The following is a 26,879-nucleotide window of genomic DNA, read 5'->3' as shown; positions in this document are numbered from 1 at the left end:
CTGGTTACAGCCCACTCTGGGAACTGAAGCTGTCAAGGCTTTTAGGTTACCAAGGATATTACTCTGTGTAAAAAAAGGCTTGATTATTCCTCCAGACCCTGTATTTATCTCAAAAATGTTTTGTTCACTACATGTCTTCTTCATTACACCCTGGTGTGAATTATTTTGAAAAGTCAACAGAGTACTGAAATGCCAACCCCTAGATCTCTTAATACTATGAAGCACTTTTTTTTCTTGTGTATATAAAAAAGTCAATCCTGTGGTTGCTAATTAATGTACATTATGACAAGTTCCCAAACTGATTTGGTGAGGCAGCTTCCAGATATTGGCATTCTTAAAGGTCCACTGTACCTGCAACTCTCACACTTTTTTCCCAAAGTGAACAAGGATGAAATTTTTACAGACCTACCCAAAGAGACATCGAGACAAGGAGAAGTTCAGATGAGCCTCAGTTCAGGTTAAAAACCAACTACAGGGTTTGGAATTGTGAATCTGCTTAGATTTCTAAATCTTAGTGGACAGTCTAAGTCTCGGCATGATGAAGCACTAGGGTTGTAGAAATCAGCCAGGACAACCTTGGAATAATAGCCAAGTCAACTCACTTCATAATATTATGTGACATTGGAGAGGCTCGGTAATTTTTTCCCAAAAGAATGTTTAATTTATGCCAAATGTTTTTAAGGGTGGATTATTTAAGAGCAAGGCTTATTTAGGCACTTCTGTGCAGATGGACTTTTTTTCTTTATTCTTAGTATTAGGCCCTTTAAAAGTATTTTCTTTCTGTGGCCTCTAGAAAAACCACGTGGCAAGCAAGATAAACTATAATTCATATACTACTGCAGAAAAATCTCTAACTTTTTTTAATCAAAAGAGAACTCTGAATCTTTATAGTAGACATCTAACAAAGATGCTGGGGATGGATTAGGGATTTTTGAATCAGATTCCATCAGTGGGCATATATTACCAAGCTAATTTTGACATCTAGCAATGGACTGAAGCGGGGGGGTGGGGATATTTTATTTCTTTATAACTACATTCCCATCTAATTGTAAGAAGTGATAAATCAAATTTTTGAAGTAGTTAATTTGCCTAATAGGCATAAAGCCACACTGAATGCAAAAAAGCAACTTGGTCTCATAGTGAAACCAGGGAACTTGTGAACATGGAATCCATGTCAATATCCACAGAGAATTCTTCAAACATCTTTGTCATCCATGAAATTCTCTTCTGATGTTAGAATTTTAGTGAGTGTTTATCCTGCCTACTATGAATGTGGTAAATTAGGTAACTGCAGTAGCTATGAGCTTTTTTTTTTTCCTAAAAAATGCCTAAGTATTTGGCTATTTCTCTTTTCAATACTTACAACAGCACATCAAAAAGGCCTAAAATAACATCCCAAACCCCCTTTCTATATAAGGATCCCGAGACGGCAAAAACAAATTGGTTAGGTCTAGAATCACGAAGCCCATCTGAACAATCTTGGGCAGGTGAAGACACAATGAGAGAAGGTACACCAAGTGATACAGTGTAATGCACAGACTCTGGTTAGAATAGGGGATTATTTTTCACAACCCACAAATATTCCTTCAGGACCTTAGAGGCCTTCCCACCCTCCCACCTCTCTAATCAGCATGTCTCCTATTAGCCATCACATTCCAGACAGTGTTTGGCTATCCTGACACCCTCTCTAGGCAAGGGGAAGCCTGGTTCAACCAAATCTCATGTCTATTCAAGTCATATTCCACAACCAGCTTCTGCTTTTGCCATATGTCAAGGGCCGTGGGCAATTTTCCCCAGTTTTAATCTGTATGCAGGTTAAGACTCTGTGCATATACACCACAGACTAGCTTAAGTAGCAACTCTGAGGGCAAAGAAAATGAACTCTTGTTGAAATCTTGTCATCAGATGTAATCAATGCAAACAAACCTGGCGACACCATACCTTTCTTCCACTGAAACTTCTTTCAGCTGCTGGTGTGGTTTGGTACCTTCCATCTCCCTGATGCTCACGGCATAGATCTTGGTGGTGTAATCAATGGCCTTCTCTCTAGCAACGTCACTGTCATAGCCTCAAACAATGGAAAGAAACGGGTGTGGAGTTGGTGGGCAGTGGGCCGGGGATGGGGTGGATGGGTGCTGTGCGGGAAGGGGCAGCCGGCTAGAGGCAGGTGGGGCTCACTCACCTCCATCCTCTTCCGCATCCGTGTCTGACTCCTCACTGTCCACTAGCTTGCTCTCTTGGGTCCCCACAAACTCCCTCGTCCAGATCATTAAGGCGGTGTCAGCACCACCGACCGTGAGCAGCACAGAGTCGTTGTGCAGCCACCTCACGTTGGTGACATGCGCGCTGTGCCCCACATACTTCTTGAATCTTGCATGCTGGCCCTGTGAAGCCAGAAACTGGTGATTACCCCATCTGGAGTCTTAGGAGTCCTGCCTTCAGACTAGTTCATCCATGTTATTTTCCCGAGTGGCTTCTGGTGGATACAAATTAAGCAGTTGATCTAAGCAGCCACTTCCCTCCGTTTCTTTAGACTGTAAGCTCTATGAGGGCAGGAACTAGGTCTCTTTTTACCGAAAACATTACCTGGCTCATCATGTCCTCAGTATGTGGTTTCTGAGGGAAGGAACAAAACGTTGGACTACAGAACCTCCTTGTGAGGGCCTAATTAAGTATTTGTTTCTCTCAAATATCAAATGTACATTCTCCACAGGTCTCTAGTGTAAACTCCTGATGGTGAATCTGGCTGACATTTGAGATCAGAAATGTTTTCCCTGTCATCCCCCATAGTGGCTTTTGTACCAAGGCCCAAGCTAGGAGAAGAGCAAGGGACTTCTTAGAATCCTGGGGCCCAAAGTAAGATTTAAAACAAACACAGCAGTTTCTGTCACGGATACTGGAAACAATTTTCACGGGAAACATTAAAACAATTGGTTTTAAAACAAAGTATGCTCCTTTTCAACAAGCATAACCAAATATAAGAGCCCAATTTATGAATAATTGTAGAAAGCTTTCCAGAGTTTCATACCCAGGCCATACAACATTTATCGCAGGTGGAGAAGGATGAGGGTGGAATATGAGTCAGCTGCTCACAGTCCTGACATGTGGAGGGGAGCTGAGGCTGCCACCAGAAACCAGCTTCCATTTTTGGCTCATGAGCCACAGCCTGGCAAAAACAGCTCCAGCGAGAGCCATTTTAAAGAGGGAGACTTTTTTTCCATCCTCTCAGCAACAATCAGAGAATACCTTAACCAATGTGGGAAGCTGCATGCTCTTCCTGAGGTTGTGAGAGGGCCATTGGTATCCCCCATGGAAACTGGACTCCATAATGGAAGAGACTTCCAGAGGGTTTTGGACCGGCATGCTAGGGAAACTGAAACCAGCACAGACACATGGCAGGAGACAGGTGCAGCAGAGTGTGTGACTCTGAAGTATGCTCGTTTAAGATCTCTGGGTATTTGGCGGACCCCTACCTGACAACGAGTGGAAATGCCCATCCCTCAGCAGAGTACTGTGTGTAGAAACATTAGGGAAGCAAACAGGCAGGCCATATTTCCAAGAAGCCTTCCAGAGCCACTAGTTTGCTAGAAAACAGGCAGAGCACAATAAGGATTTCCAAGGGAAACCACTACTCACATAGATCTATGTGAGATCCAGAAGACACGGAAGCAAGGAGGACAGGCATAGTGGTCACGTGTCCTGCTGGTCTTCCAGCTGGAAACAGCAACCTGCCCACTGTATCTACCACCAACACAAGCTTATTTCTTGAGGAGGACAAAGAAAAAGAGCCTGAGGAATGCCTCTCCATACTCCTACTTATACAATGGTATATAGGGTTTCTAGACAGGATGGAAGAAGAAATCCAAAAAGAAAGGTTCAGGAGAAAAATGATTATAACTTGATCATAATCAGGGTGCAGGGGGAAAGAAAGTGACAGGGGAGAAAGAGGAAAAAATTATGAGTCTCGGGGATCCCTGGGTGGCTCAGCGGTTTAGCACCTGCCTTTGGCCCAGAGCGCTATCCTGGAGTCCCGGGATCGAGTCCCGCGTCAGGCTCCAGGCATGGAGCCTGCTTCTCCCTCCTCCTGTGTCTCTGCCTCTCTCTCTCTCTATGTCTATCATAAATAAATAAATAAATAAATAAATAAACCTTTAAAAAAAATTATGAGTCTCTGACGTGATTTAACAAAACTGAGATTCTTGCAGCAGAAGGGGATTCAAGATTCTCAGAATACGAAACAGGATCACTGCTTCATGGAACAATAAAGGGAATTCACAGTTACTAGATATTTCCAGGAAACCAACTCCTCCCCCAGGAGGAAGAGGTCAGCAGGGATGTTTGGTGGCTCCCTTAGGGCCTATGGAAGGAGTCTCCTGAAGACCTGGCACAGCCAGTCTGATGAGCTGTCCTTCCAGGTCATCATGTCAAACCATGCATTTGTGTCACCCATCGGTACTCACTACCACTACTTTCCTCTTCCACTGAGTCATGAAAGAACAGAGAATCTGGAATATGTTTCTACAGGGCTGGGTGTTAACTGCTGTTAGGGGAGAAATTCCTGAGAGTTTGATGAAATAGATGTACCCTCTCCTCAGATTCACATTTCGCATAGAATTTCTCTGCCTTTAACACTTAATGGACAAGGTTCCTCTCAGAAGAGCCATTCTCTAGAGCCTTTGACTTTCTGAGAAGGAGACTTGAGACCTTGAGGGTGGGTTTGAGAGATGTAAATGACATCTCAATGACATGAGGTATTTTAACCTCGCTGGTATAGTGGAAGGGCACAGCTTGCAAGCGAATGGAATGGAGGCTATGGAAACAACTGGCTGGCTATATAGATGGTGTCCAAGGACAGAACTGAGTTTTCTGATACATGCTTTAAGGTACTAGAAAAATAGGTAGACTCTGGGAAAGGAGAGTTTATTCTATGGAGGTCGGAAATAATGTGATTATCAGGGGACAATACCTCATTGAGAAGATTTTAAACTGTGAAACTGTATATGTAAGAACACCTGTTAGTTATTGAAAGAAAACTGCCTGAAAGAGAGGCCAAGTAACTCCTAGGAAAGGAGAACAACAAAAAGTTCAAGAAGAAGACATGACATTATAGTCTGGAACTTGAATTTTGGGCAAAGAGGTTTAAGTGTAGTGATGAGATTTTATAGGTGTCATTATGACCTGATGACATGGAACTCAATGATAGATTACTGCGATGGGATGGTGTTTTAATGTGGTACAACTTTCCTTACAAAGTGCCACATGCTGGGGGCTTAAACAACAGAAATTCATTTCTCACAGTTCTGGGAAGAGACTGGAAACTTTAAGATCAAGGTGTCAATTTGGTTCCTGGTGAGAGCTCTCTTCCTGGTTTAGACACACCATCCATTTATGAGTACATACAAAGTGTGCATATGGCCTTTCCTCAGTGTGTACAGTGTGTGTGTGCATGGAGGGACAGGGGTAGAGAAGGGGGGGAGGGAGGGAAGGAGAGAGAGAGAAAGAGCATGTGCGCACCCGTGCAAGCTCTCTAGTGTCTCTTCTTACAAGTATGTTAATCCTATCAGATAAGAACTCCAGACTTATGATCTCACTTAACCTTAATTATTTTTGTAAATGCCCTCTCTCTATATATATAGTCACATTGGATGGCTGGGTTTTAACATATGAATTTTGGTGGGGAATCATTCAGTCCATAACAGATGGAGAACTTTGTCCAACATGCAGACTCAGAGCATTGGAGAAGTATGACAATACAGCTAGAAATATTCATCAGCTTGGGTCCACATATTTAGGAGTAAAAGTGTGCCAGAAAAATCAGATTAAGAACAAGAAGAGAAAGAGAAGTGATACTATCTTTTTTTTTTTTAAGATTTTATTTTTTCATGAGAGGCACACACAGTGAGAGAGAGAGAGAGAGAGAGACATAGGCAAAGGGAGAAGCAGGGTCCCTGTGGGGACCCAGATGTGGGACTCGATCCTGGGACCCCAGGATCAGGCCCTAAGCTGAAGGCAGGTGCTCAACCACTGAGCCACCCAGACGTCCCAGAAGTGATACTATCAAAGCAGTTTACACTGACCAGTGGTTTTCAAATGTTTTTAAATTACGAAACTGTTTCTTCAACCAAATCTTACATAGTAGAACTCAAGAATATAAAGAGATATCATCCAACTTAAAATAGTGGACAAAAGATTTGTACAAACACTTCATGAATGGTCAACGAGAAAAAAAAGAAGTGCTGAGCATCACTAGTCATCAGGGAAACAAAAATTACAAGTACAACGAGATCATGTTATCTGCTTCCCCAGGACAGCTAAATTTTGAGGTCCGACTGAATGTTGGCAACTGGGACTCTCTTACCTTCTCTATGAGAATGTAGAATGATACAACCACTTAGGAAAAAGGTCTGGCAGTTCCTTAAAAAGTTAAACATATATTTCCCCCTATGACCCAGAAATTCCACTTGTATGTGTATTTACATAAAAGGGAGAAAACATGTCCACAAAGATTTGTCCAAAAGATCTTGATAGAAACTTTATTACAACCAAACACTGGGAAAGCATGTGCCCGTTGATAGCCATGTGGATAAACAAACTCCGTTCTATCCATACAATCGAATTCCACTCAGCTATAAAAAGGAACAGACTATTATTACACAGAACAGCAAGGAGGAATTTCAGAAACATCCAAGTGAAAGAAGCCAGACACAAAACAGTACCTACTTGATCATTCCATTTATATGAAGTTCTGGAACAGGTGAAACTTATCTATGGGGAAAAACAATGGAATAGTCTTTTCATGTGAGAACAGAGGTGTAGGGGGTTGGAGACTGACCCGAAAGTTAGCATGAGGAAAATTCCTAGGATGATGATAGTGGTCTGTATCTTGATAGGTGTTTGGATCATGTACATTTGTCAGTGTTCATCAAAAGGAATCTCAAAAAATTTGTGTATTTCACCGATATACAATTTTACTTAAAAAACGTCATAAGCAAATGCTGGACTATAGGTAATGACAGGCATGTTGCAACATTTAGGGGTAAGTATCCTGATATCTACAGTTTACTTTGAATTATATGTAGGATCTAGGTGGTGGGGTTCCAGGGGTTCACTGTATCATTCTTTTGCCTTATCTGTATGTTTGAAAATTTTCATAACAAAATGTTAGAAGAAATCTTACACAGAAAATGTATAAAATACGAAACAGAGTGACTCTGGTTAAAACAGGGGTTGGGCCCCAGAGCCCCTTCAGTTGGTCCCTACCTTGTTTCCTAGGGTTGTCCCTGAGGAACCTCCTTGGAACTCGGGAATTGTAGTACCACAGCTTGAAATTTCTGCTATAAGCAGCCCATCTGGGTAGGCTGGGGATGCGGAGATGAATTCCCAAGACCAAGAGCAAATGTATGTAGCTCAGGAGCACGATACATGGGAAATTTAGCCATCTAAAGATCTGCCACAACCTGTCTAATAAAACCAGGTTTCACTAACTTTCTGACTTGTCCTGTGGGCAAGGTCATTTCAAAAAATGTAGAAGTAAAAAAAAAAGAAAAAAAGAAAAAGTAGAAGTAGGAAGGAAAAGTGCCAAAGAGAACTGAACTCTGAGAAAATAGGAAGCAGGGCTAGTAAGTGATGGTGAAGTGATCAATCACTGGGGGAAAGCTACTAGGTGGTTTTGGAATTTGGGATGGATAATGACAGGAACACTGGACATATTCAGAAGTGTATCTTAGGAAAAAACTACAAAAATAATAATCTGACAGGATATTAACAAGTGAAAAATCAAAGAGGAAGGCACTTAAAGAAATCCAAGTTGCTGCTGAGAGAACTGGTGTGTTCAGGTATGAAGTGTACATGTGATGCAGGAGCAGATAACCAAGGATGAATACAAAAGTCTCGCACAGACAACTTTAATATAGTTTCAGGAATGCTGAAGTAAAAAACTAAGACAACTGGAAAGGAATTTAAAGATATATTTAGGACTAGGGAAAAATAGACAAAAGTTAGGAACACTTCCTAGATTGATGATTTATTTAATAGCAGCAAAAAACAGATTTACTTATCTCCTCTATACAGAAAATGCTCTTCAAACCAGAAAGGGCAAAACAGAGGTATGGGCTTCCATACAGGTACTTCTGGTGTGACCTTAGAAGTAAGGTCAGTAACAGCTGGGGAGTTTAGAAACCAGGAGACCCGGCATCAAACATAAAAAGTTCCTGTATCCAAAAGGGAAACAAGTAGACTCTGGCAAATATTGATTCATGAGTTGATGCAATCCCTGGAAAATTCTAAGGTGAATTATTACACAAAAGGTCAATAAGCACTTGGAAAAGGAAGTAATGATCACTAGGCAATGACGGGGGTTCACTATGACCTACCTATCTTTTACTGATTGGTTTATTAGAAGGAGAGATGAAGGATACCAGAGATAGAGTCCATGTGGCTTTTAGCATGATATTTTCCAAGCCATTAATGATGTATCACTGGGCTAGAGCTAGAAATGTGAGCTCGGTGTTAGCACAATCAGGTGAATGTCAATGTCTGTTACTGACTGGAGAACTCTAACTCAATGTGTACATCAATAAACCAAATATCAAAATGAATGAGGCTCCTGGCAGTGGTTTGGTTGTGCTAGTCTCTCTTCTTTTCTTCCCATGATTTAAAACCTCCACTTGTGAAATGAGAAGATAATGTGATCTGGAAAGGAAAGTAAGTATTTTGAAAAGGTATTTAAAAGATGTTGACAGGTTGATAGGTTATCTTATTATGAGATGTAGTAAGATGAATCTTATTGGGTACAAGTAGAAAGTTCTGTAAGTTCAAATTTTAGAAAATCAGTGGTGTACATATAAGATGAGGGATAACCTGAACATTTTTTTTTGAAAGCGATCTGTGATTCAGTTGTATAGTGTGGCAGCTCAAAAAGTTGGTAACATTTTAGTTTGATTTAATCCAAATAGAAAATCCAAAGAAGGTAAGTGTCCCACTTGAGCCTGAGCTGGTCAACATCCCAAGTGGTGAATTCTATTTCAGAAGAAACAGTTTGGAAAGGAATTGATAACACAGAGCATGCTTGGAGGCAGGGGCAGCTGGAAACCATGTCCTGTGGGAGATGGCTGAAGAACCGGACACATTTAGGCTGAGGAAAATGAGGTTTTGGGGAGTTACATATTATTTTCCTCTATATGAAGGCCATTGGAGGACCATGGTTATGTGGTGATGGTTCAGAAGGCAGAACTTTGGCTAACGAGAAGAAATTTCAGCTCTGAGCTGAAAACAGAGCAGAATATTTTGACATATGAACTATTTAAAGATGAATTGGGCTACTTTGTGAGGTAGTGCATCCCTCCTCTCTGGGGTATGCTAGTATGTGCGGGAAGGGCACTGGCCCAAGACACTGTAGAGAAATTCCTCCTCCATGGTTGGTGAGATGTTGGATTTGATGGCCATTGAAGGCCTTTCCAGGAGGAATTCCAGACCATGAGGACAAGAGTCAGACCTCGACAGTAAACAAGTCATGAGGTGTTTAGACAGCAAACATAACAAGAGGGCTGCCGGTGACATTACTGACTGCTTATGCCTTCAATATTTGAAAATCCACTTAGAAAAACAAAAAACAAAAAACAAAAAAACAAAAACAATCTACTTAGATACAAAACATAGATTTTAGGTTATTAATGAGGTTGAGCAAGTATATATAATAAACATGCAGTATTACCTTGACAGGATAGGAGAAAAGCTTAACGAAACCAAAATCATCTCCAGTGGCTAGGAGGGAACAGTCTTTGGTCAGACTGGCGGCATTGACATCGGTCACATCACTATGCGCGGGCCAGATTCCCTCACAGGTGGGCCCTAGGACACACGTCCATGTGTCCCACTCTATCTTCTCAATCTGAAAAAGAAGGAAAGAAAATGAATATATTTTCACACAGCCTGGAAAATTTTTTAATTGAAGCACAGTTGGCACGCAATGTTACATTAGTTTCAGGTGTACAGCACAGTGAGTGGACAACTCCATGCGTTCTATGCTCAGCGCAAGTGTGGCTGCCATCTGCCACCATACAACTCTATGACAATACCACTGACTACGTTCCTTATGCCGTGTGATCTTTTTTTGAATTTTATTTTTTTTTAAAGAAGCGATATGAAGCTGAGTCATTCTAACTGATGACTTTACCAACCTCAAGCATTTGTGCTGTGATCTGAGGTGTGGAAGTGCTAAGCTGCATTTGTTTTGAGTGGCATAAGCATTATCTCAATGAACACTACAGTCAAGATAGCCATCTATTTTTCTACTGATAAAACCAACATTTTGGAATTGTGGAAATCTGATAAGAAGAAAGTTTTTTTCATTCTTCTCTAGGTATTTACCATCGTTGAAGCCATAAACTAGACCAGGGTTTCTCAGTGTCAGTGCTATTAACATCTCAGGCCCGGTGATTCTCTGGTGTCAGGGGCTGTCCTGTGCACGGTTGTACTTGAGCTCACTCCTCTCCTCTACCCACTGGATGCCAGTAGTTCTCCTCCCCAGGTTGTCTCCAGACATGGGCAAATGTCCCTGCAGGAGGGGGCAAAATTGCTCCCAAGTGAGAACCACTGAGCTACTTTGATCAGGGAGGCTAATCTGTGAGCAAAATATTTTTAAGTCACAGATACAACTTTTGTTTTGAAGAACTGCTTTCTAGAAGGAATGAGTAATAAGATTGTGCAGCTACCTTAATATCCTGTATGCTACAGAGAGATCATCTTAAACATCTGAAGAGCTGTTTATACTGCATTGCCATAAATATATATTTATCCTTGAAAAGTATTTTGTCTAAAATTCATGGACGGAAGATTTAAAATTCGTATTGGTTAAATCCTGTTATAATCTAGGCTTTCCTTTTTATTTATTTTTTATTTTATTTATTAATTTTTTTAGGCTTTCCTTTTTAAAATAAACAATAGTAACCTCCCTGCGTATTAGATTTTTCTGAGGGATGTGATCTGCTGGTACATCTTAGCATTACAGAGAAACGACAAGATAAAGACGCTGCTAGGGTTTCAGTGACAACATGGGGAGGCGTTAGGCATCTTTTAATGACTCAAATTTTTCCTCATTTAATGTTCTGTGTTCCTTCCTCGCCTGTGAAGAATTGGAACGAAAGAGCCGTGCTGGCCCTGGTGATTAGGGGTGCCTCAGGCAGGACCACAGACTGAGGTGACCTGAGGTGGCTTACACTGGCCTTGGCAGAAAGAGAAGAAGGAAACCGTTCCTGCTGGTTCCACAAGCAGGCTTTCTGGCCGCTGACTCCTCTCTAGGCTGCAGATCCCACTTCTGAGACCCCACCCCCACCCCCAGGGCCAGTGCCCTGTGTGGCACTCTCCCCAGCCTCGTGATCGAGGCACCAAAGGAGGGAGAGCTGTGGCTGATCACCCTGTGGTCACCCTAGCAGGTCACCCTCGGCCAGATCTGGACACTGTGGTCCCTAAGCAGGTACCTAAGTTGCTGTTTGCAATGGAAACTGCATTGAAAATGGAACACTAAGAAGGGCTCCTGTAACCCACGAAACCCCAAAGGGGTAAACTTGCTTAAAAGTCCTGGAACTGAGATGGGAGTAGGGTCTTTTCCACAGCACCTTGCCTTGGGCAGATATATCATTACCACCATGACTTTCAGGGGAAGGGACCGAAGCCCAGAGAGGTGAGCCATTTAAGTCACAGCCGGCTTAGGAGGCAGAGGGGAAGCGAGCTCGAGAGAGGTGGCCGCTTTAGTGTCGCTTTAACTGCCCTGAGCTGTGTCAGATGGGTTTAAACAGACATTTTAATATGTGTCATACCTAACAATTTGCTGAGTAAGCTTTGTATTAGTTTCCCCAGGACTGTTTAAAAAAATAAACTTTTTTGAAAAGAAGATTTCCCAAATCCTTCATATGCAGCAGAAGGGCCTGATAATACTGTTGATGGAAATGCTGAGCTGCCTCTCCAGTGCCCTCTCCAGTGCAAGACCAGGGGGACCCAGCCATGGAAACACCAGCTGGATGGCCTCCCCAGACAGCAGCAGCAGAGGTCGGCCTCCGGAATACCAACTGTGTACCACAGAGCAACAGAAGCCTTAGAACATGAATTTCCCTCTTGTGCATAGCCTTCTTATATAGCAATTGCTCACTGGTCCCCACTTGGCATTATTCCCCCTCCACCAATTGGTTAGACTGAATTTTATTTTAGGATACTTATTTTGGGACATCAGAACATGAAGGGAAAATACAGATGAAGTGATGTAAAATGATGCTTAAACACACAGGAGAAATCCAAGAGGCCCGGGGCTTAGGCTGCCGAGCTACACACAGACACCTGGCGACTGGGACCACACCATGGTTCTCTTATTCTCCTAGAGCCTTAGTCCCCCTATCTGTAAAACGGGACTGGCAACCATCACACGAGGCTGTTTTGAAGACAAAAGTATAGGCATATGAACTGCCCAGAACATTCACCAAGTATCCAGGGAACAAATGACATAATTTAAAATATTTATTACCCAAGGCTTCAGAAGTTTCTTTTAAAAAGTTAAAATGACAACTGATCAGAGATAAATAAATCAGAATCTGGGAGTGAGAGCAAATGATCAGGAAACAGTTTCCAGGACTATAATGCCATCGTCTATAACTTCTGTCTCTTATGTACTGCATAAATACTTCTTAGAAACCATGAAAACATGAATGGGCACATGTCCCAGTGTCCCTGGGAGCACTTTGCAATGATAAGGATGGTTTCTATTACCTGTGAACTGAAGTAGAGAGAGGGAGATGCTCATCCCTCAGCAATGTACCCGCCGACCCTTTCCCTGTCAGGAAGCAAGATTTCCTTTCCTCTCCTTTCATCAAAGGTTATGTAGCAAATAAAGGAGTTGGGTTGTCTCCTGGGGCTAAGAGGAGGTTCTTAGTGTTCAATCAGCCAATTACCTGATGGCCATCGTTCCCTCTGTGGAAGTACCCTGCAGACCCTGAAAGAGGCACTTGCACACAAGAGCAGCTGAACCTTTAGAAAGGTTCAAGGATTCAAAAATTGAATATAGGCTTTGCCTTCAACAATTAAAAAAAATGATGAAGGATATGACATGAGGAAAACAGGAAAAAGGCAAAGAGTTTGATATAAGTGGATGGTCAAGCTGTAGATGGGTTTGGTTTTGAAAAGTAATTTCTCTCACTGTTGTTGTGGAAGATATTGTTACAGTAAATAGTAAAGAGTGAGAAGGCAAGTTTCAAAACTTTCTGTTCCCAGAAAGCTTTGCACAAAAGGACAGGGCCTGTCCAATGGAAGAAGTAATATGTGGCATCCAGGCTGTTAGCTTTGTCACTGTCTTCCAACAGAGAAAAAGGAAGCAGCTGAAGGCTGAATGCATGATGCTGTATCAGCAGTGCTGGGAATCCACAGGTTCTCAGGATGTGGGGAACCAGACTAAGCAGTAAGAGTTAAGAAATAAGTAAGCTTAAAGGTACACTGAATATAACCCATACCGGTGGATAATGATTGACAGGTTTTTATTTAAAATGCACATATTAAATCTTCATGAAACACTTTTTTAAAAAGCTCTGTGCATGACTATTACCTCTGAAGGTCTGATTACATGCCGTTTGCCTCTTGGAGCTTCAAAAAAGAGTTGTTCTTTGGCACCCGAATTAACTTGCAGTAATTTTCCTGGGATGAGAGAATGGAGTAGAGAGACAATTTACATCTTCATTTATCTTCCTATTATAAAGAGATAAGCATGGTTGCAACTATTTTGATTCATTTTAATCAGTCTCATAAATTGAGCAACTAAATCATGAGTTTTCCTGAAGTTCACGTAAGGCAATTACATGGCATGGTATAAACCATGCAGGAGTTTGTTCATGCGGACCTCATCAGATCCGACCTTGGAGTTTGTTCATGCGGACCTCATCAGATCCGACCTTGCACATCCCTCATAGAATCGAGCCTGCTTGGGTGCCTGGGTGCTCAGTTGGTTAAGCATCTTTCTTTGGCTCAGGTCATGATCCCAGGGTCCTGGGATAGAGCCCCTCATTAGCTCCCTGCTCAGTGGGGAGTCTGCTTCTCCCTCTCCCTCTGCCGGATTCCTGCCCTCACCCCACCCCGACTCGTGCTCTGTCAGTCTCTCTGTTATAAATAAATAAAAATCTTTTTTAAAAGATTTTATTTATTCAGGAGAGACACAGAGAGAAAGGCAGAGACCTTAGGCAGAGGGAGAAGCAGACTCCCTGCAGGGAGCCCCATGTGGGACTCCATCCCAGGACCAGGATCATGCCCTGAGCCGAAGGCAGACGCTCAACCACTTGAGCCACCCAGGTGCCCCAAATAAATAAAATCTTTAAAAGCAACAACAACAAAAAGAATCAAGCCTGTTATGTTTTACTCTGTTGCAAGGAAGTACCTATTTTTCAAAAGCTTGACAAAATCTAGGTATTTTGCTCGTTTTCCTGGTTGCACAAGTGTGCAATAAAAGGAAACTGCATTGGCAAGAACTATGGCATCAGAAGTGAGAACGTTGTGGCAAGCATCCACACTTACCCAGGCCAAAATTCTCAATTTGTCCTTTAAAGTTTAGAAACTGGAAGATAAGGATGCATAAAACAACCTATAAATACTCCTCCTCCTCCCTTACCTGACTTGAAAATGTGTAAAGAAATCCAAGATTTTCCCAAAACAAAGTTTTAAGCAAAAATGGTCTTTCAGTCTGATATAAAATTAAAATGTTGGATTCAATTTGATTAATGTTGAAGAAGATTAGACACCCTGATTCTCCTCTTAACACCTCGCTAATCCTTTATGGCTTGAAATTTAAATGACTCAAAAGATACAGACTCTAGTAATTTTTCAGCATTTTAAAATCACAGAACATTTCAAACACATGTAGAAATAAGAAGAGTATAAAGAACCCCCACGTGCCCAAATGTTCAGCTTCAATAGTTATCAGCACATGGCCAACCCTGTTCTGTGAGCCTTCACTCAGGCCTTCACCAGATAATTCCAAAGCAAACCTCAAATGTCCTAATATCTCATCTGTAAATAATTCTGTGTATATTTACATCATACCATTTCTACACCTGCTTTTTCCCCATAACCCTGTACATCTAGTAGTCTTGAAATGTCTTTCCTGCAAATGTAATACCAAAATAAGAACTTTGTGGCTCCTATCATGCTCTTTAATGCTTAGGTGGCAACCACCTGGCTTGGCAATCTGGTTTGGCTAATCTTCTGGAGACTGTTTCTCAGTGATGAATTAAAAATAAGGCTCTCCAATTGTGTAACTGAAAAACCTTAATTGTTCCTAATTTGTTGGGTTATAATATGGTGATAAGAGGCCTTGGCCATGAGGAGCAAGTGAATTTGAAGAAGTTTCCTTTGAAAGGGGTACATTTCTCTGAACTTGTGGCTGAACATACATAAACGAGAAAAAAAAAAGGGTAGTTAAATTAGCTGAGGCTATTTGGTATTACAAGAAGGTGAATAATCAGTTTTTTCCAATGAATTAAACAGACCTATATTTTTTTAAGGATTTTTTTAGGATTCTCAAGAGGAAGTGCAAATAACAAATGATCTGGAAAAAGAATCAAAGGATTCAGTGAAAATCTCCTTTGATTCAGTGGCTAATTTTAGATGACTTCTGGCCATCTAAATAGCAAGAGAACTCCAAAAGAACTGTAATTTCCAGATAATCCTAACAATTTACACCATAGTTTCAAAGATAATATTTTACTTAAGGAACACCCCAAAATTATTAGAACAGTTTAGTGAAGCACTTCATGACTGCAGGGTTATTAGAAAAAATTTTTAATAATAAATTTATTTTTTATTGGTGTTCAATTTGCCAACATACAGAATAACACCCAGTGCACATCCCGTCAAGTGCCCACCTCAGTGTCCGCCACCCAGTCACCCCCACCCCCTAACCTCCTCCCCCCCTTTCACCTAAACACAGGAGACAAGCACCAGAAGTGCTGCAACTGCACATAATGCCTATGGGGTACCAACCTAGCTCATGTCCTTCCCTAAGAACCACTCCCCGCTGGGAGCTGGACTCCTGTGGTCGTGTTTGCCCTCTGGAGGAGGACACTGACCCAGGAGGGGCCAGGCTGGAGATGACATCCTCTCTCCTGGGAACTTAGAATCTAGGAGACCCAATCAGTGGGTGCCTTGCTGGGATGAGATGTGGACTTTGGAAGTGAGGGTGGCATTTGGGGGCAACTGAGTGGACCACAAACAAATAAATAAGGAAAGTTGCCTGGCAGGGGGAGGGGCCAAAAGCAGACACCAGAGTGATGACAGCAGTGGACAATGAAATGATCTGCCTTGGAGCAGGAGAGGAGAGAAGAGGGGAGAGGTGCTGGTTTGGTTTTCTGGTTCATTCCTAAAGCCAGTTCCTCAGGAGACACTGTTTCCTGCTTTTAGATTCTCCGAGCTATCCCCAAATCTTCCCAATAAGCTCATTCTTTATTATTGTTTAAAAAAATGTAAGCTGAGTGGGCCTGAGTTCCTTGCAGCCAAGGATATGAAGAAATTTTTTAAAAACTGCAACTATTCTTGTGTTAGGAAAGTGGAATTATGGGTGTGATTCCTCCCCCTACCCTATTCTTTACTGTGGTTATTACTCTTTTCTTTAAGCATAGAGGAAATATTTAGGTCACCACTCTTTTTTTCTGCTGCCTTCTGCTGTCATATAAGCTTGGAAAGAAGAGCAAAAAAACTGTATAATCCACGTATAGTTGCCCCTTAGTAACAATAACCCTGTGCTCTCAGAATCTGCACATTTTTATTCACTTAGAAACTCTACTCACAAGGAGGAAGAGAGCTGAAGAGCCAGACGTCCTTGCTACTAAGCAGGTATAGAGGAAACCACATGCCCTGCAGGTGTATAGAGCTATATAATCCACAAAATGATTCACATCCATCATCCCTGTTGCTAAATAATTTACAAGTTAGAAGAGTCCCACAGCTGGGTGGCTCAGTGGTTAAGCAACTGCCTTCAGTTCAGGGTCCTGGGATCGAGTCCTGCATCAGGTTCCCCACAGGGAGCCTGCTTCTCCCTCTACCTATGTCTCTGCCTCTCTCTGCATCTCTCAGGAATAAATAAAACAATCAAAAAGAAGAGTCCCGAAATTCATACTAAATGTACCAAATGTATCAGACCACTTGCAATGAAAATGACAAGGAGAGTTCTATTATGACCCAAACTGTTCACTGGTCAAAATCTTGCAATCCTGATGTTTCTTGAAACGAACTAGTATCAGCCAGAAAATACTCTTCCATATTTTCTCTCTCTCCACCTTTTTTTTTTTTTTCCCTTTCTTAAGCATTCTGTACAGGAGCTTTCATTCAGGGGTAGCTGATATTTCTGCAAAAGCCTGATGCGCTTTTTGGTTTCCTAGGACCGGTGGTTGCCATGGACACGAAAGGCTGCAGTGGCTGCTGACTGCGCATCCCCCGCCCCTGACAGGCCAGCTGGCTCTGGCAAATGTGTTCACTATTTTTGACAAGATCAAAGGAATGAAAAGGAACCCTGCTTCTGAATTCTGCTCTCTACCCTTGCCAGACCCTCGAGGCCCCACCGTGAAAAGCTAGGTTGGTTTTGAGGCAGTATGGCACATTCCTGAGGTCAGGCATTTGGGGAACTGGGGTATCACGAGCCCAAGCATACCAACGTGACACACATGTCACAGCAATCACCTTGGAGTCAGACCAGGGAAGATCCATGGGCCTACCTGCACTTATTCTCTGGATAGTAGAACCCCACCCTGAAAACACTCTATTCTCCTCTCTGTCCATAGAAAACGTTTGATCTGATGCTCTCAGCTAACCAAGGGGCCGCCTAGGACAAGAGACGAGGAGGCTTTTCAAAGACCTCAGCCTCCTTACTCCCAGGACCTCGTCTATCACCCTGAGCTCCAGCTGGATCACAGAGGCTGGCTTAGAGCAGAATTATGGAAGTGGTGTGATGGCTCCACACTGAGGGCCTTTATAAAGACTGTCACATAGGCATCTACGTGGTTGCGACCCACTGATCCGGGCCAAGTGCTCTTTCCATCTAAGACTTACACCTCTTTATATCCCCTAGCATTTTACACTGAGTCTACACATTTGCAGAATTAAAAGAAAACTTCCCAAAATGCAAATAAGAACCTATTACAATAAGATACCATCTCATACCTATAAGGATGGCTACTATAAAAAAGATCTGGGATCCCTGGGTGGTGCAGTGGTTTGGTGCCTGCCTTTGGCCCAGGGCGCGATCCTGGAGACGGGGGATCGAATCCCACGTCGGGCTCCCGGTGCATGGAGCCTGCTTCTCCCTCTGCCTATGTCTCTGCCTCTCTTTCTCTCTCTCTCTCTCTCTGTGACTATCATAAATAAATAAAAAAATTAAAAAAAAAAAGAAGATCTCCTCACTAAAAAAGCCCCCAGAAAATAACAAGTACTGGTGAGAATGTAGAGAAACTGGAACCCTTGTGCCCTGTTGGTAAGAATGTAAAGTGGTGCAGCTGCTGTGGAAAACAGTATGGTGGTTCTTCAAAAAATTAAAAATAGAATCACCATCTTACTGAGCAATTCCCCTTCTGGGTACAGACCCCCAAATAATTAAAAGCAGAGTCTAGTACACCCACGTTCATAGTAGCATTATTCATAATAACTAAAAGTTGGAAGCAACCCAGGTGTCCGTCGATGGATGACCGTATAGACAAAATGTAATCTATATATACAGTGGAGTATTATTCAGCTTTAAAAAGGAAGGAAATTCTGACCCATGCTACAATATGGATTAATCTTGAGGACATTATACTAGGTGAAATAAATTAGTTACCAAAAAAATACTGGGGGCACTGGGTGACTCAATTGGTTGAGCATCTGACTCGATTTCAGCTTGGGTCATGATCTCAGGGTCCTGAGATCTAGCTCTGCTTCGGGCTTTGTGTTCAGCAGTGTGTGTGGGGGGGTGTTAAGGTGGGTGAGGTGGGGGGGTTGGGGGGATCTGCTAGAGATTCTCCCCTGCTGCCTGCTCCTCACCTCACTCATGTTCTTTCCCTCTCTCTCTCTAAAATGAATGAAAAAAATCTTTTTTTAAAAACCCCAATACTATATGATTCCACTTACGTGAGATACCTAGAGTAGTCAAACTCAGAGACATAGAATAGAATGGAGGTTAGTGGGGGCTGGGAGAACAGGAAGAGGGGAGTTACTGTTTGATGGGTACAGAGTGTCGGTTCACAAGATGATTTACAGAGGAGGGTGGTGATGATGGTTGCACAACAATATGGTTGCAGCTAATGCCACTGAAGCGTACATTTAAACATGGGGAAAATTAGAGAGGGTGGCAAAACATGAGAGACTCCTAACTCTGGGAAACGAAAAAGGGGTAGTGGAAGGGGAGAAGGGTGGGGGGGTGGGGGTGATTGGGTGACAGGCACTGAGGGGGGCACTTGACGGGATGAGCATTGGGTGTTATACTATATGTTGGCAAATCGAACTTCAATAAATAAAATGGTTAAGTGGTAAATTTTGTGTGTGTTTACCACAATTGAAACTAGTATAAAAAATCTTCCCAACTGAAATTTATTCTTCCTATGTCCCATTTTCTCTCGGAAATAATTATAACATGTAAATAATAGTTGAATGTAGCCTACCCCCAATGGTCACTGTAATGTTGGGATTTCACATGTTGTGCCACATAGCCTGTGGGTGTTGGATTCCCAACAAAATGCTCCGCACTCTATTCTATGAATGCATAAGGCTGGCCCTGACTGTTCTAAACCCTCCTCCCACAATGGCATAAATAGGGATGTTAGCAAGAGATTACACAGGGGGAAAGCACTTTTTTTTTTTTTAAACAATAAAGCAGAGAACATCCAAAATGGGGAAGGGGGTGGTGCTGAGAAGCAAGTGTCTCCCTCTACCCCTCCGCCTCACTGCTTCCTAGAGGACTCTCAGACCACCAGCATCCTCCCTGCTCACAGATGCCAGCCGGGGCCCTCAGCCCTGTGTCTGGCAGGGCTCTGACATGAAAGTGAGAGGGACTTATCTGATCTCCCTTTGTCCTGGCTGGGAATTACACCTTACAATAAATGGCACACTTTCGTCCATTGTGCTACATAAAACGCCTACAGGTTGTAAGGCTCAGTTAAAGTCCAAATATTCTAGGGCAGCAAGTACAGTCATAAATGCATACCCACCTAGCAGAAGGATCTGTCTGTCTATGGCTAGCACTTCAAAAAACACTTGAAGCAAATTCTGGCAACTCTGAAATAATCTCTTTTTGGTTGAGGCCCTCAGCACCTCTTTCTCCTGGCTGATTTTAGTTGCTTCCCAACTCCAGGCTTATTCGTCCTCCCCAAGGTGGCAAGGAATGCCCCACTCTAGATCCCTTAGAGTTACCTAATACCTCCAGGATAAAGTTCAGGGCTCAGCTCCCTAGCATGACGTAAAGGTTCCTTTGCATTCTGTCCTGGTCTGTCTCTCCACATTCCTCTAGCTTTGTGCCCTCAGCCACTCAACATTACTCACTATTTCTTAATCTCCCCAGTTCTTCCCACCTCCTATCTTGACATGTCATATTCCTTCTGAGCCTGGAATGCTCATCCTAGAATTCACCGTCTGGTGAACTTCTACTTATCTTTCAAGATCCCTCTCAAAGGACATTGCTTCCATGAGGCTCCATGGATTCCCTTGTGAGCTCTTTCCTCCTCCATGGATTCCCTTGTGAGCTCTTTCCTCTGAACACCATTGGGCTTGGTGCTTTCCTATCACAGTCAACTAAAACTTTGAAAGCTGGGACGCTGCCCATTCCTAGATGCCTACTCCAAACTCTAACTTCAGCCAAGTTACTGGGATGAGATCTAAAAGTGACCCACCCTATAATAATCATGCTCCACACTGGGTGCTTAATGCTGACATGGCCCATTCAGAGGCCCTGCATGCCACTTCCCTGTGACTCACTGCTTCTCGTTCCCATGCCTTACCATTTGGATGCCTGTATTTCAATGAACTTATAAACTCTTGTGGAGAACTGTAGGAACTGTGTCTTACTTCTGAATCATCCAGATTTTCTGGCTTTAATACTTCAAACATGGTAGAAACTAGATTTGTTATGGGAGTGACTTGGAGGAAGTAGGGGGTCGGCCGGGAGTTTTGGAGAGCAGGGTAATTTCAGGTGAGCTGAATGTAGCTCTCTACCTCTGTCGGAAGGTGAAAATTGTGGTGACCTCTTGGGCAGTTCTCTGAGAGGTGGAACATTGATAGGAAAAGGGAAAATGGGGAGGAGGAGATGCAAGGCAAGGACACAGAGTGCTGAACCCAAAGGTGAAGGACTGGCTCGCTAGGGTAAGTGAAGGCATCCTGTATCTTCAAAGGTCTTAAAACTCAATGGCTTGAATTAATAGTAATAGCTGTAGTACTAGTAATAAGACAGAAAAACTACTCAAAATGTTAACAACAGGTACCCCTGGGTTGTAAAATTACGGTCATTTATATTTGTTGTAGGTTCTCCATTCTGTTTTTCTCTAAAACTCAACTATCCTATTTGGAAACAATATATGAATAGATATTGACGTTTTTAAAACAAAAATTATAATTTAAAAGCCACAATATACTTTACCTCTTGAGTCCCAGTCAATATGTGTAATGTAACTGGAAGCACCTTTACAGATGCCAACCCGTTTGCTTGTAAGTACGTTGTAAATATCCACAAAGTTATCGTGGGATGCCACAGCAAGGTATTTTCCTGTATCTATAAAGAAAATGGGCAGTTAACACCAAAATGTTTTATACAGAAATTTACTTCCAGGAGCTTAGTTCAAAATGGGGAAAAGGTCAAGGAAGTATTCAAATAGTCCACTCTTACAAATTTTTGTCCCAGCATATTCTAGAAAGTTTCTGCTGTAGTCTTCACCTTTTGAAAATTTAATATCAGAGATCATTTCTTTTCTGTGATGGAAGGAGACCATATCTTCAACAGTGTCAGCATTTACGACCAGGAAACTGCCATCATTTAAGCCAACTGCTAAGGCTTTCCCATCAGGGGAGAAGGCACAGCATCTTCCACCTACAAAAGAATCCACAAAGAACGGTTGTTACCATGATTCTATTATCAAACAAACTCAATGAAGAGAGGGAGATATTTGCACATGTGCATTATGCATAGGCACGGGACTGTGTCTTTAATATATTTGTGAGAAGAACTAAAACTTTGTAATTTAGAACATATCTTCCCTTCAAACCCAAGGATATTGATCAGAATGCTAAAACAATAACAACAACAACCCACTAAACAAAACGTTTTCTACTTCTTTAAGGTTTATCCTTTTATTTCTTAACTACTTGAATAGCTGGGATTTTCAAAAGACCATGAGAGTGAATGGGGGAAAGGAGTGAAAGATCAGTGAAACCAGCATCTTCATTCCCAAGAAAAGAGATGATACTTAAGAATGGGAATTCCGGAATTCACTTTCTAGAAACTGTGTTTTGGGTATCATGCCTTACACACAAAACTTGCTTTAGAGAATTAGTGAGACTGTTGTCACTCCAAGTCTTTGATCCATGGATCCTAATGCATAATTCTAGAAAGATTTCACCTTGCCTCTTCTGTCAAGGATGACACACTCTCAAAAGGTATCTACTAAACTAAACAGTATGGGCTGCCAGTGCCACATGAGCAGTATTTTCCACTGCTTTGCAGGGTCACAGGGAGACATTCTGAATGAGTGTGGACTCTATGTGTGTGGGTGTCCAGTAGGAATCCTGTTTAAGAATATTCCTCACCCTCCCCCGCCCCACCCTCTCTTCTTATTGTCAAGACTTTGGTGAGCACAGCCCCGGGGATGGGATAGTCACACAGCCTTGCGTTAAGGCATTCCAAACTCAGCTTCCGCACACGCCCCTCCATCACTGTTGATGATGTGCTGAAAGCTACCAGTAACTTCAAATTGCCTTATCTAAATTACATCTTCATTCATTCACTCAGCTAGCAACAAGTTATTTATGTACTGTGAGTCATCCATGGTGCTGGGGCCGAGAGAACAAAAGACAAGCCTGCCCTTGAGGAGAGTCATCAAGATTAGGTTAACTGTACACTTTGTTGTACAAACCAGGACATTTCTCAGAATGGAAGGGAGAGCTATTAATAATTACACCAGGACAACCGCTACAAACGGGGTTGAATGATCATTCCGTCTAAGATATGCGAGCAGTTGTTCTTTCAAACTAATTTTCAACCCGGTGGATAAAGTCCAATGTCTGATGTTGAAGTCACTCACAAGGAGGTCCTGGTATATAATTTTCCCGGTATAAATCAGTGGTCAAATGATTCAGTCTTGTGGTGGGTAAGAGTACGGGGCTTCGGAGTCAGACCTGGGTTTGAATCCCGGCCCCACTGCTTACTAAGGCCCCAAGTCCACTGTAAAGAAAGGCAAAAGGTGGAGAAAAGCAGCCTTAGGCAGTGCCACAGCTGTGCTCTCAGAAGCCACCCTGTTGGGGTTTGAGTTCAGTTTCAATCACCCACCAGCTGTGCAATTTCAGGCAAACAGCCTTAGTCCTCTGTGCCTCAGTCTCCTCATCTGTAAGTGGTAACAATAACGGCCTTACTCCTTAGGTCCCCATGAAGACCAAACGCAGACTGCTAGCAGTCACGGGCTCTACAGGACCAGCCACCATCTCCGTTCCTGTTGTCTTGACATCTTTTGTCATTTTATTCCCTGCCATAGAGTCTCCATGTCTCTCTCTGTGTAAAACTGCCTCATACAAATATCTGGGGGTCAGACCCCAATCTCATCCTTTCCTGCAAACTCTCACAAACGCCCTGAGCCTCAGTTCTCGGGTTTCTCCGCGCTGAAGCTGTCCCTGGCAGCAGGCCTTCTCTTGAGCCTCCACACAAGCGTGCTTGTGCCAGACATCTTTCATTTGTCTCTCCACAGCCGCTCTCCGCCCTGCTCTTTGCCTTCCGCTGGCCTGTGCGGATGGCACCCATGCCCTCCCTTGCCCTCTGGCTTCTGACTGCGTCTGGCCAAGGGGGATCACAAATGGGAGACTCAAGAGAGTGAGGAAGGAAGGGGGAACAGGGATTTGGGGTATGTACCCCCCTAGCTGCCTCCCTTGTGGGGTCACTGGGCACTGGCTGCATCCCTGGGCCAAGGGTTCCAGCTCTGGTCCGGCCTGTCATCTCACATGGCTCTCACTTTCAGGGTTCCAGCCCTGCTCTCTCCTCTTGCCCCTTCAGGCCCAGGGCGGATGAAGGTACCTGGTAGCTACCACCTGTGTGGTGCTGTACTGTCCCTGGTCATTCCTCAACACCCTCTCCGCCCCCTTTAACAAATGGTCCCAATTTTTAGACTCTTCTCAAATCGCCCTATTTGAACGGACCATCTGTTACTGGCACTCTGTTTGAATTTGTCCATCTCTGGGATCTTGGGAGCCCCGGTCCCTGACACACAGAAGCCACTCAATAAATGTTTGCTGAATTTGCACTTCTTTGTATACCTCTTTGTTCTAGTGGTGAAGGGCATTAAATACATATTTACTCAATTCCTGATACTATTTGTTGTTCTATAAAACTGACTTTTGATTTTCAATAATAAAATCAGTTGTAGAGACTGTTAGCATAAAGAGGAAACAGCGTTCCTTACAAGCTGCTAGGTTTCAACAGACTCCCACAGCTCTCCATGAGAAGAAGAAGGACATATTGCCCCCAGGTGGCAAATGTCTGTGCAGTGCAAGAAAAATGGAGGAAATAATAGACCAGGCCAGTTTTCTGGAATTTGTATCTGTAGCAACAAACACTGAATTCCCGTTACCCAGCGTACGTGGGGGCACGTAGCAGGCCCGCTCAGTAAACATTAGTCAGTGAATGAACACAACACATTCTGCTGTTGGCAAATATGTTTACAGATGTGTAAGGTGAGATCGTGTACCTTTTTTGAGTTTTCGTACCGCCAGCATCCTGTGCTGGGAAGATAATTCCCAGATCCGAAGCGTTTTATCATCGCTCACCGTTGCACAGATGGGCAGGAGAGGGTGGGCAGCCAGCCCCCATACTTCCCCTTCCATGTGTCCCTGCGGGAAGGGAAACAAGGCGATATCAACTCAGTTCACACTTCTTGGCTAGCCCTCCTGCCGCACGGTGCTGCACACCCAGCCGAGAGTATCCTAAACAGGTTCAAATATGAATAAACACACGGTGTAGCTTCCCTGAGCCACAATGAATGCACTGAATAATTATTTTCATCTGAACTTGAATCTAAGGCTGGACCTACATGATGCTAAAGCAAAACATGGACTCGCTGCTCATGTTTTGTATATATGATGTCAAATATCTTTCCTTTTAGAAACATCTGGGTGAATAATAAAATACCCGCATTTTATCCTCTGGCTTGATATCAAGCTAACATAGTATCTAAAGGGACACATACACTTGTAAAACAGCTTTATCATGACACAGAACACCTTTATGAATGAGCCCACGTTCTAAAAGATGTAGGTAGCACCTATCTCTGTCAGAGGAATTAGACAGTGATATTCTTGTTAATTTAATTCAATATTAGTTCTTTGACTGCATAGTATTTGGCAAACAAAAATAAAGAGAGCTCAGTTTTCATATCAAGTGTCCTAGGAATAACTCAGGTTTAGTGTTTGTTCACAAATTATCCTGTACAGTGAATACCAGGAAACTGAACAGTGCTTAATAGACATTGGACCAATTCCATATACCTGTATCTTACCACAAACACACCTAAACTGGCTTAGAAATTATGAGATGAAAGTGTTTTAAAAAAAATGAACAATTAGGGAGAAAATTACTCTAATTCCTACAATTTATCACTCAATAAAAAATGTAAAGGATAGATTAGTGCACAGAACAATAGAACAGACCAGACTGTTCACCGAATTTCTTTTGGTGGCTACTTAGAAAGAGGCTTTGCTTATAAAGCAAAAAGAAAGACTATACAAAGGCATCAGAAAGGTGTTTGTACTTGGAATGCTTGTGGGAACAGGTGGCTTTCTGATGAGAAACTGGATGATTCTGGTTGAACAGGGAAACTGAGCAAAACAGTAATTTGGCAGAAGATACAAAGTTCCAAATAGAGCTGACATTCAAATATCTGAGAAGGGCCAAGGATGGAGATACTGTCTTTGAATTTATTTATTTAACTACACTATTAAGTACATCCCCAGATTTCTACTTTTCTTTCTTTCAGAAGCCCCCCACCCCAAAGATTATGGTCAGAGAATGGGTCAGGTGTCAACTCTGATTTTTCCCCAGGGTGGATCTGCTTGGAGCCCTTTCCCAGACCAAGTCCCTTTTGCAGTTTGCCTGAGGACGGAGATGTGTGGCTCTGAGACCCTTTCAAACTGCTGCCTTGTATACTGACTTAAACATGGTATTTTCCTAATCTAACAGGATCAAATTTCTATATAATATAGGAATGGACAATGAGCAAGACAGGCTGGACGTATCTCGAGTGGTATAGGAAGGGGCTTGGAATCTTACCTTCCTTCTGACCACCCGTAAAGTTGGCAGTAAATAGCTGCATAACTGAGAGCTGATTATATTCAAAGAATATACAATGGGAATTTCAGAACTCAACTCGTCCCCCAACACACCCTTCCTTCTCTTAAAAAATAAGCAATTTATTCCAAATGACACTGAGTTGCCATGCTACCGGGCAAAGTGGTTCTCATATCTTCTCATAGCAGGACAGTGGATGGTCTTAATCACGCCACCTGTTCCTAAACTTTCTCTCTGCATCTATCCTCTCTTGGAGCAGGACCGTGAGCCCCAAAAGGACAGGAAGCCCTATTCCACTTGTGTACAGCATTTGACACAGGGCTGATCTCAGCAGGAGCCCAACAAACGCTGATTCAAT

General features: G+C 42.7%; 1 protein-coding gene across 8 annotated transcripts in view; it reads right to left on the bottom strand.

Annotated features, from left to right (window-relative positions):
* EML6 (EMAP like 6) overlaps positions 1-26,879 on the bottom strand; it is a 270,622-nt gene that overhangs the window by 42,248 nt on the left and 201,495 nt on the right. For all 8 annotated transcript variants that reach the window (XR_013389568.1, XR_013389567.1, XR_013389566.1 and 5 more), the window contains exons 22-28: positions 24,927-25,068; positions 21,914-22,066; positions 21,620-21,751; positions 13,586-13,674; positions 9,713-9,889; positions 2,183-2,384; positions 1,942-2,068 (exon numbers count right to left, since the gene is read on the bottom strand). Coding sequence is in view for 5 of the 8 variants with exons in the window: in XM_077915410.1 (XP_077771536.1) it covers positions 1,942-2,068; positions 2,183-2,384; positions 9,713-9,889; positions 13,586-13,674; positions 21,620-21,751; positions 21,914-22,066; positions 24,927-25,068 (1,022 nt within the window). In the remaining 3 variants the exon portion in view is untranslated. The remainder of the gene's footprint in view (positions 1-1,941; positions 2,069-2,182; positions 2,385-9,712; positions 9,890-13,585; positions 13,675-21,619; positions 21,752-21,913; positions 22,067-24,926; positions 25,069-26,879) is intronic.

This window comes from Canis aureus, chromosome 11 (genome assembly GCF_053574225.1).
Source record: "Canis aureus isolate CA01 chromosome 11, VMU_Caureus_v.1.0, whole genome shotgun sequence".
Classification (NCBI taxonomy): domain Eukaryota; kingdom Metazoa; phylum Chordata; class Mammalia; order Carnivora; family Canidae; genus Canis; species Canis aureus.
The sequence above is the reverse complement of the archived record's forward strand: the minus strand, read 5'-3'. Positions and strand labels throughout refer to the sequence as shown.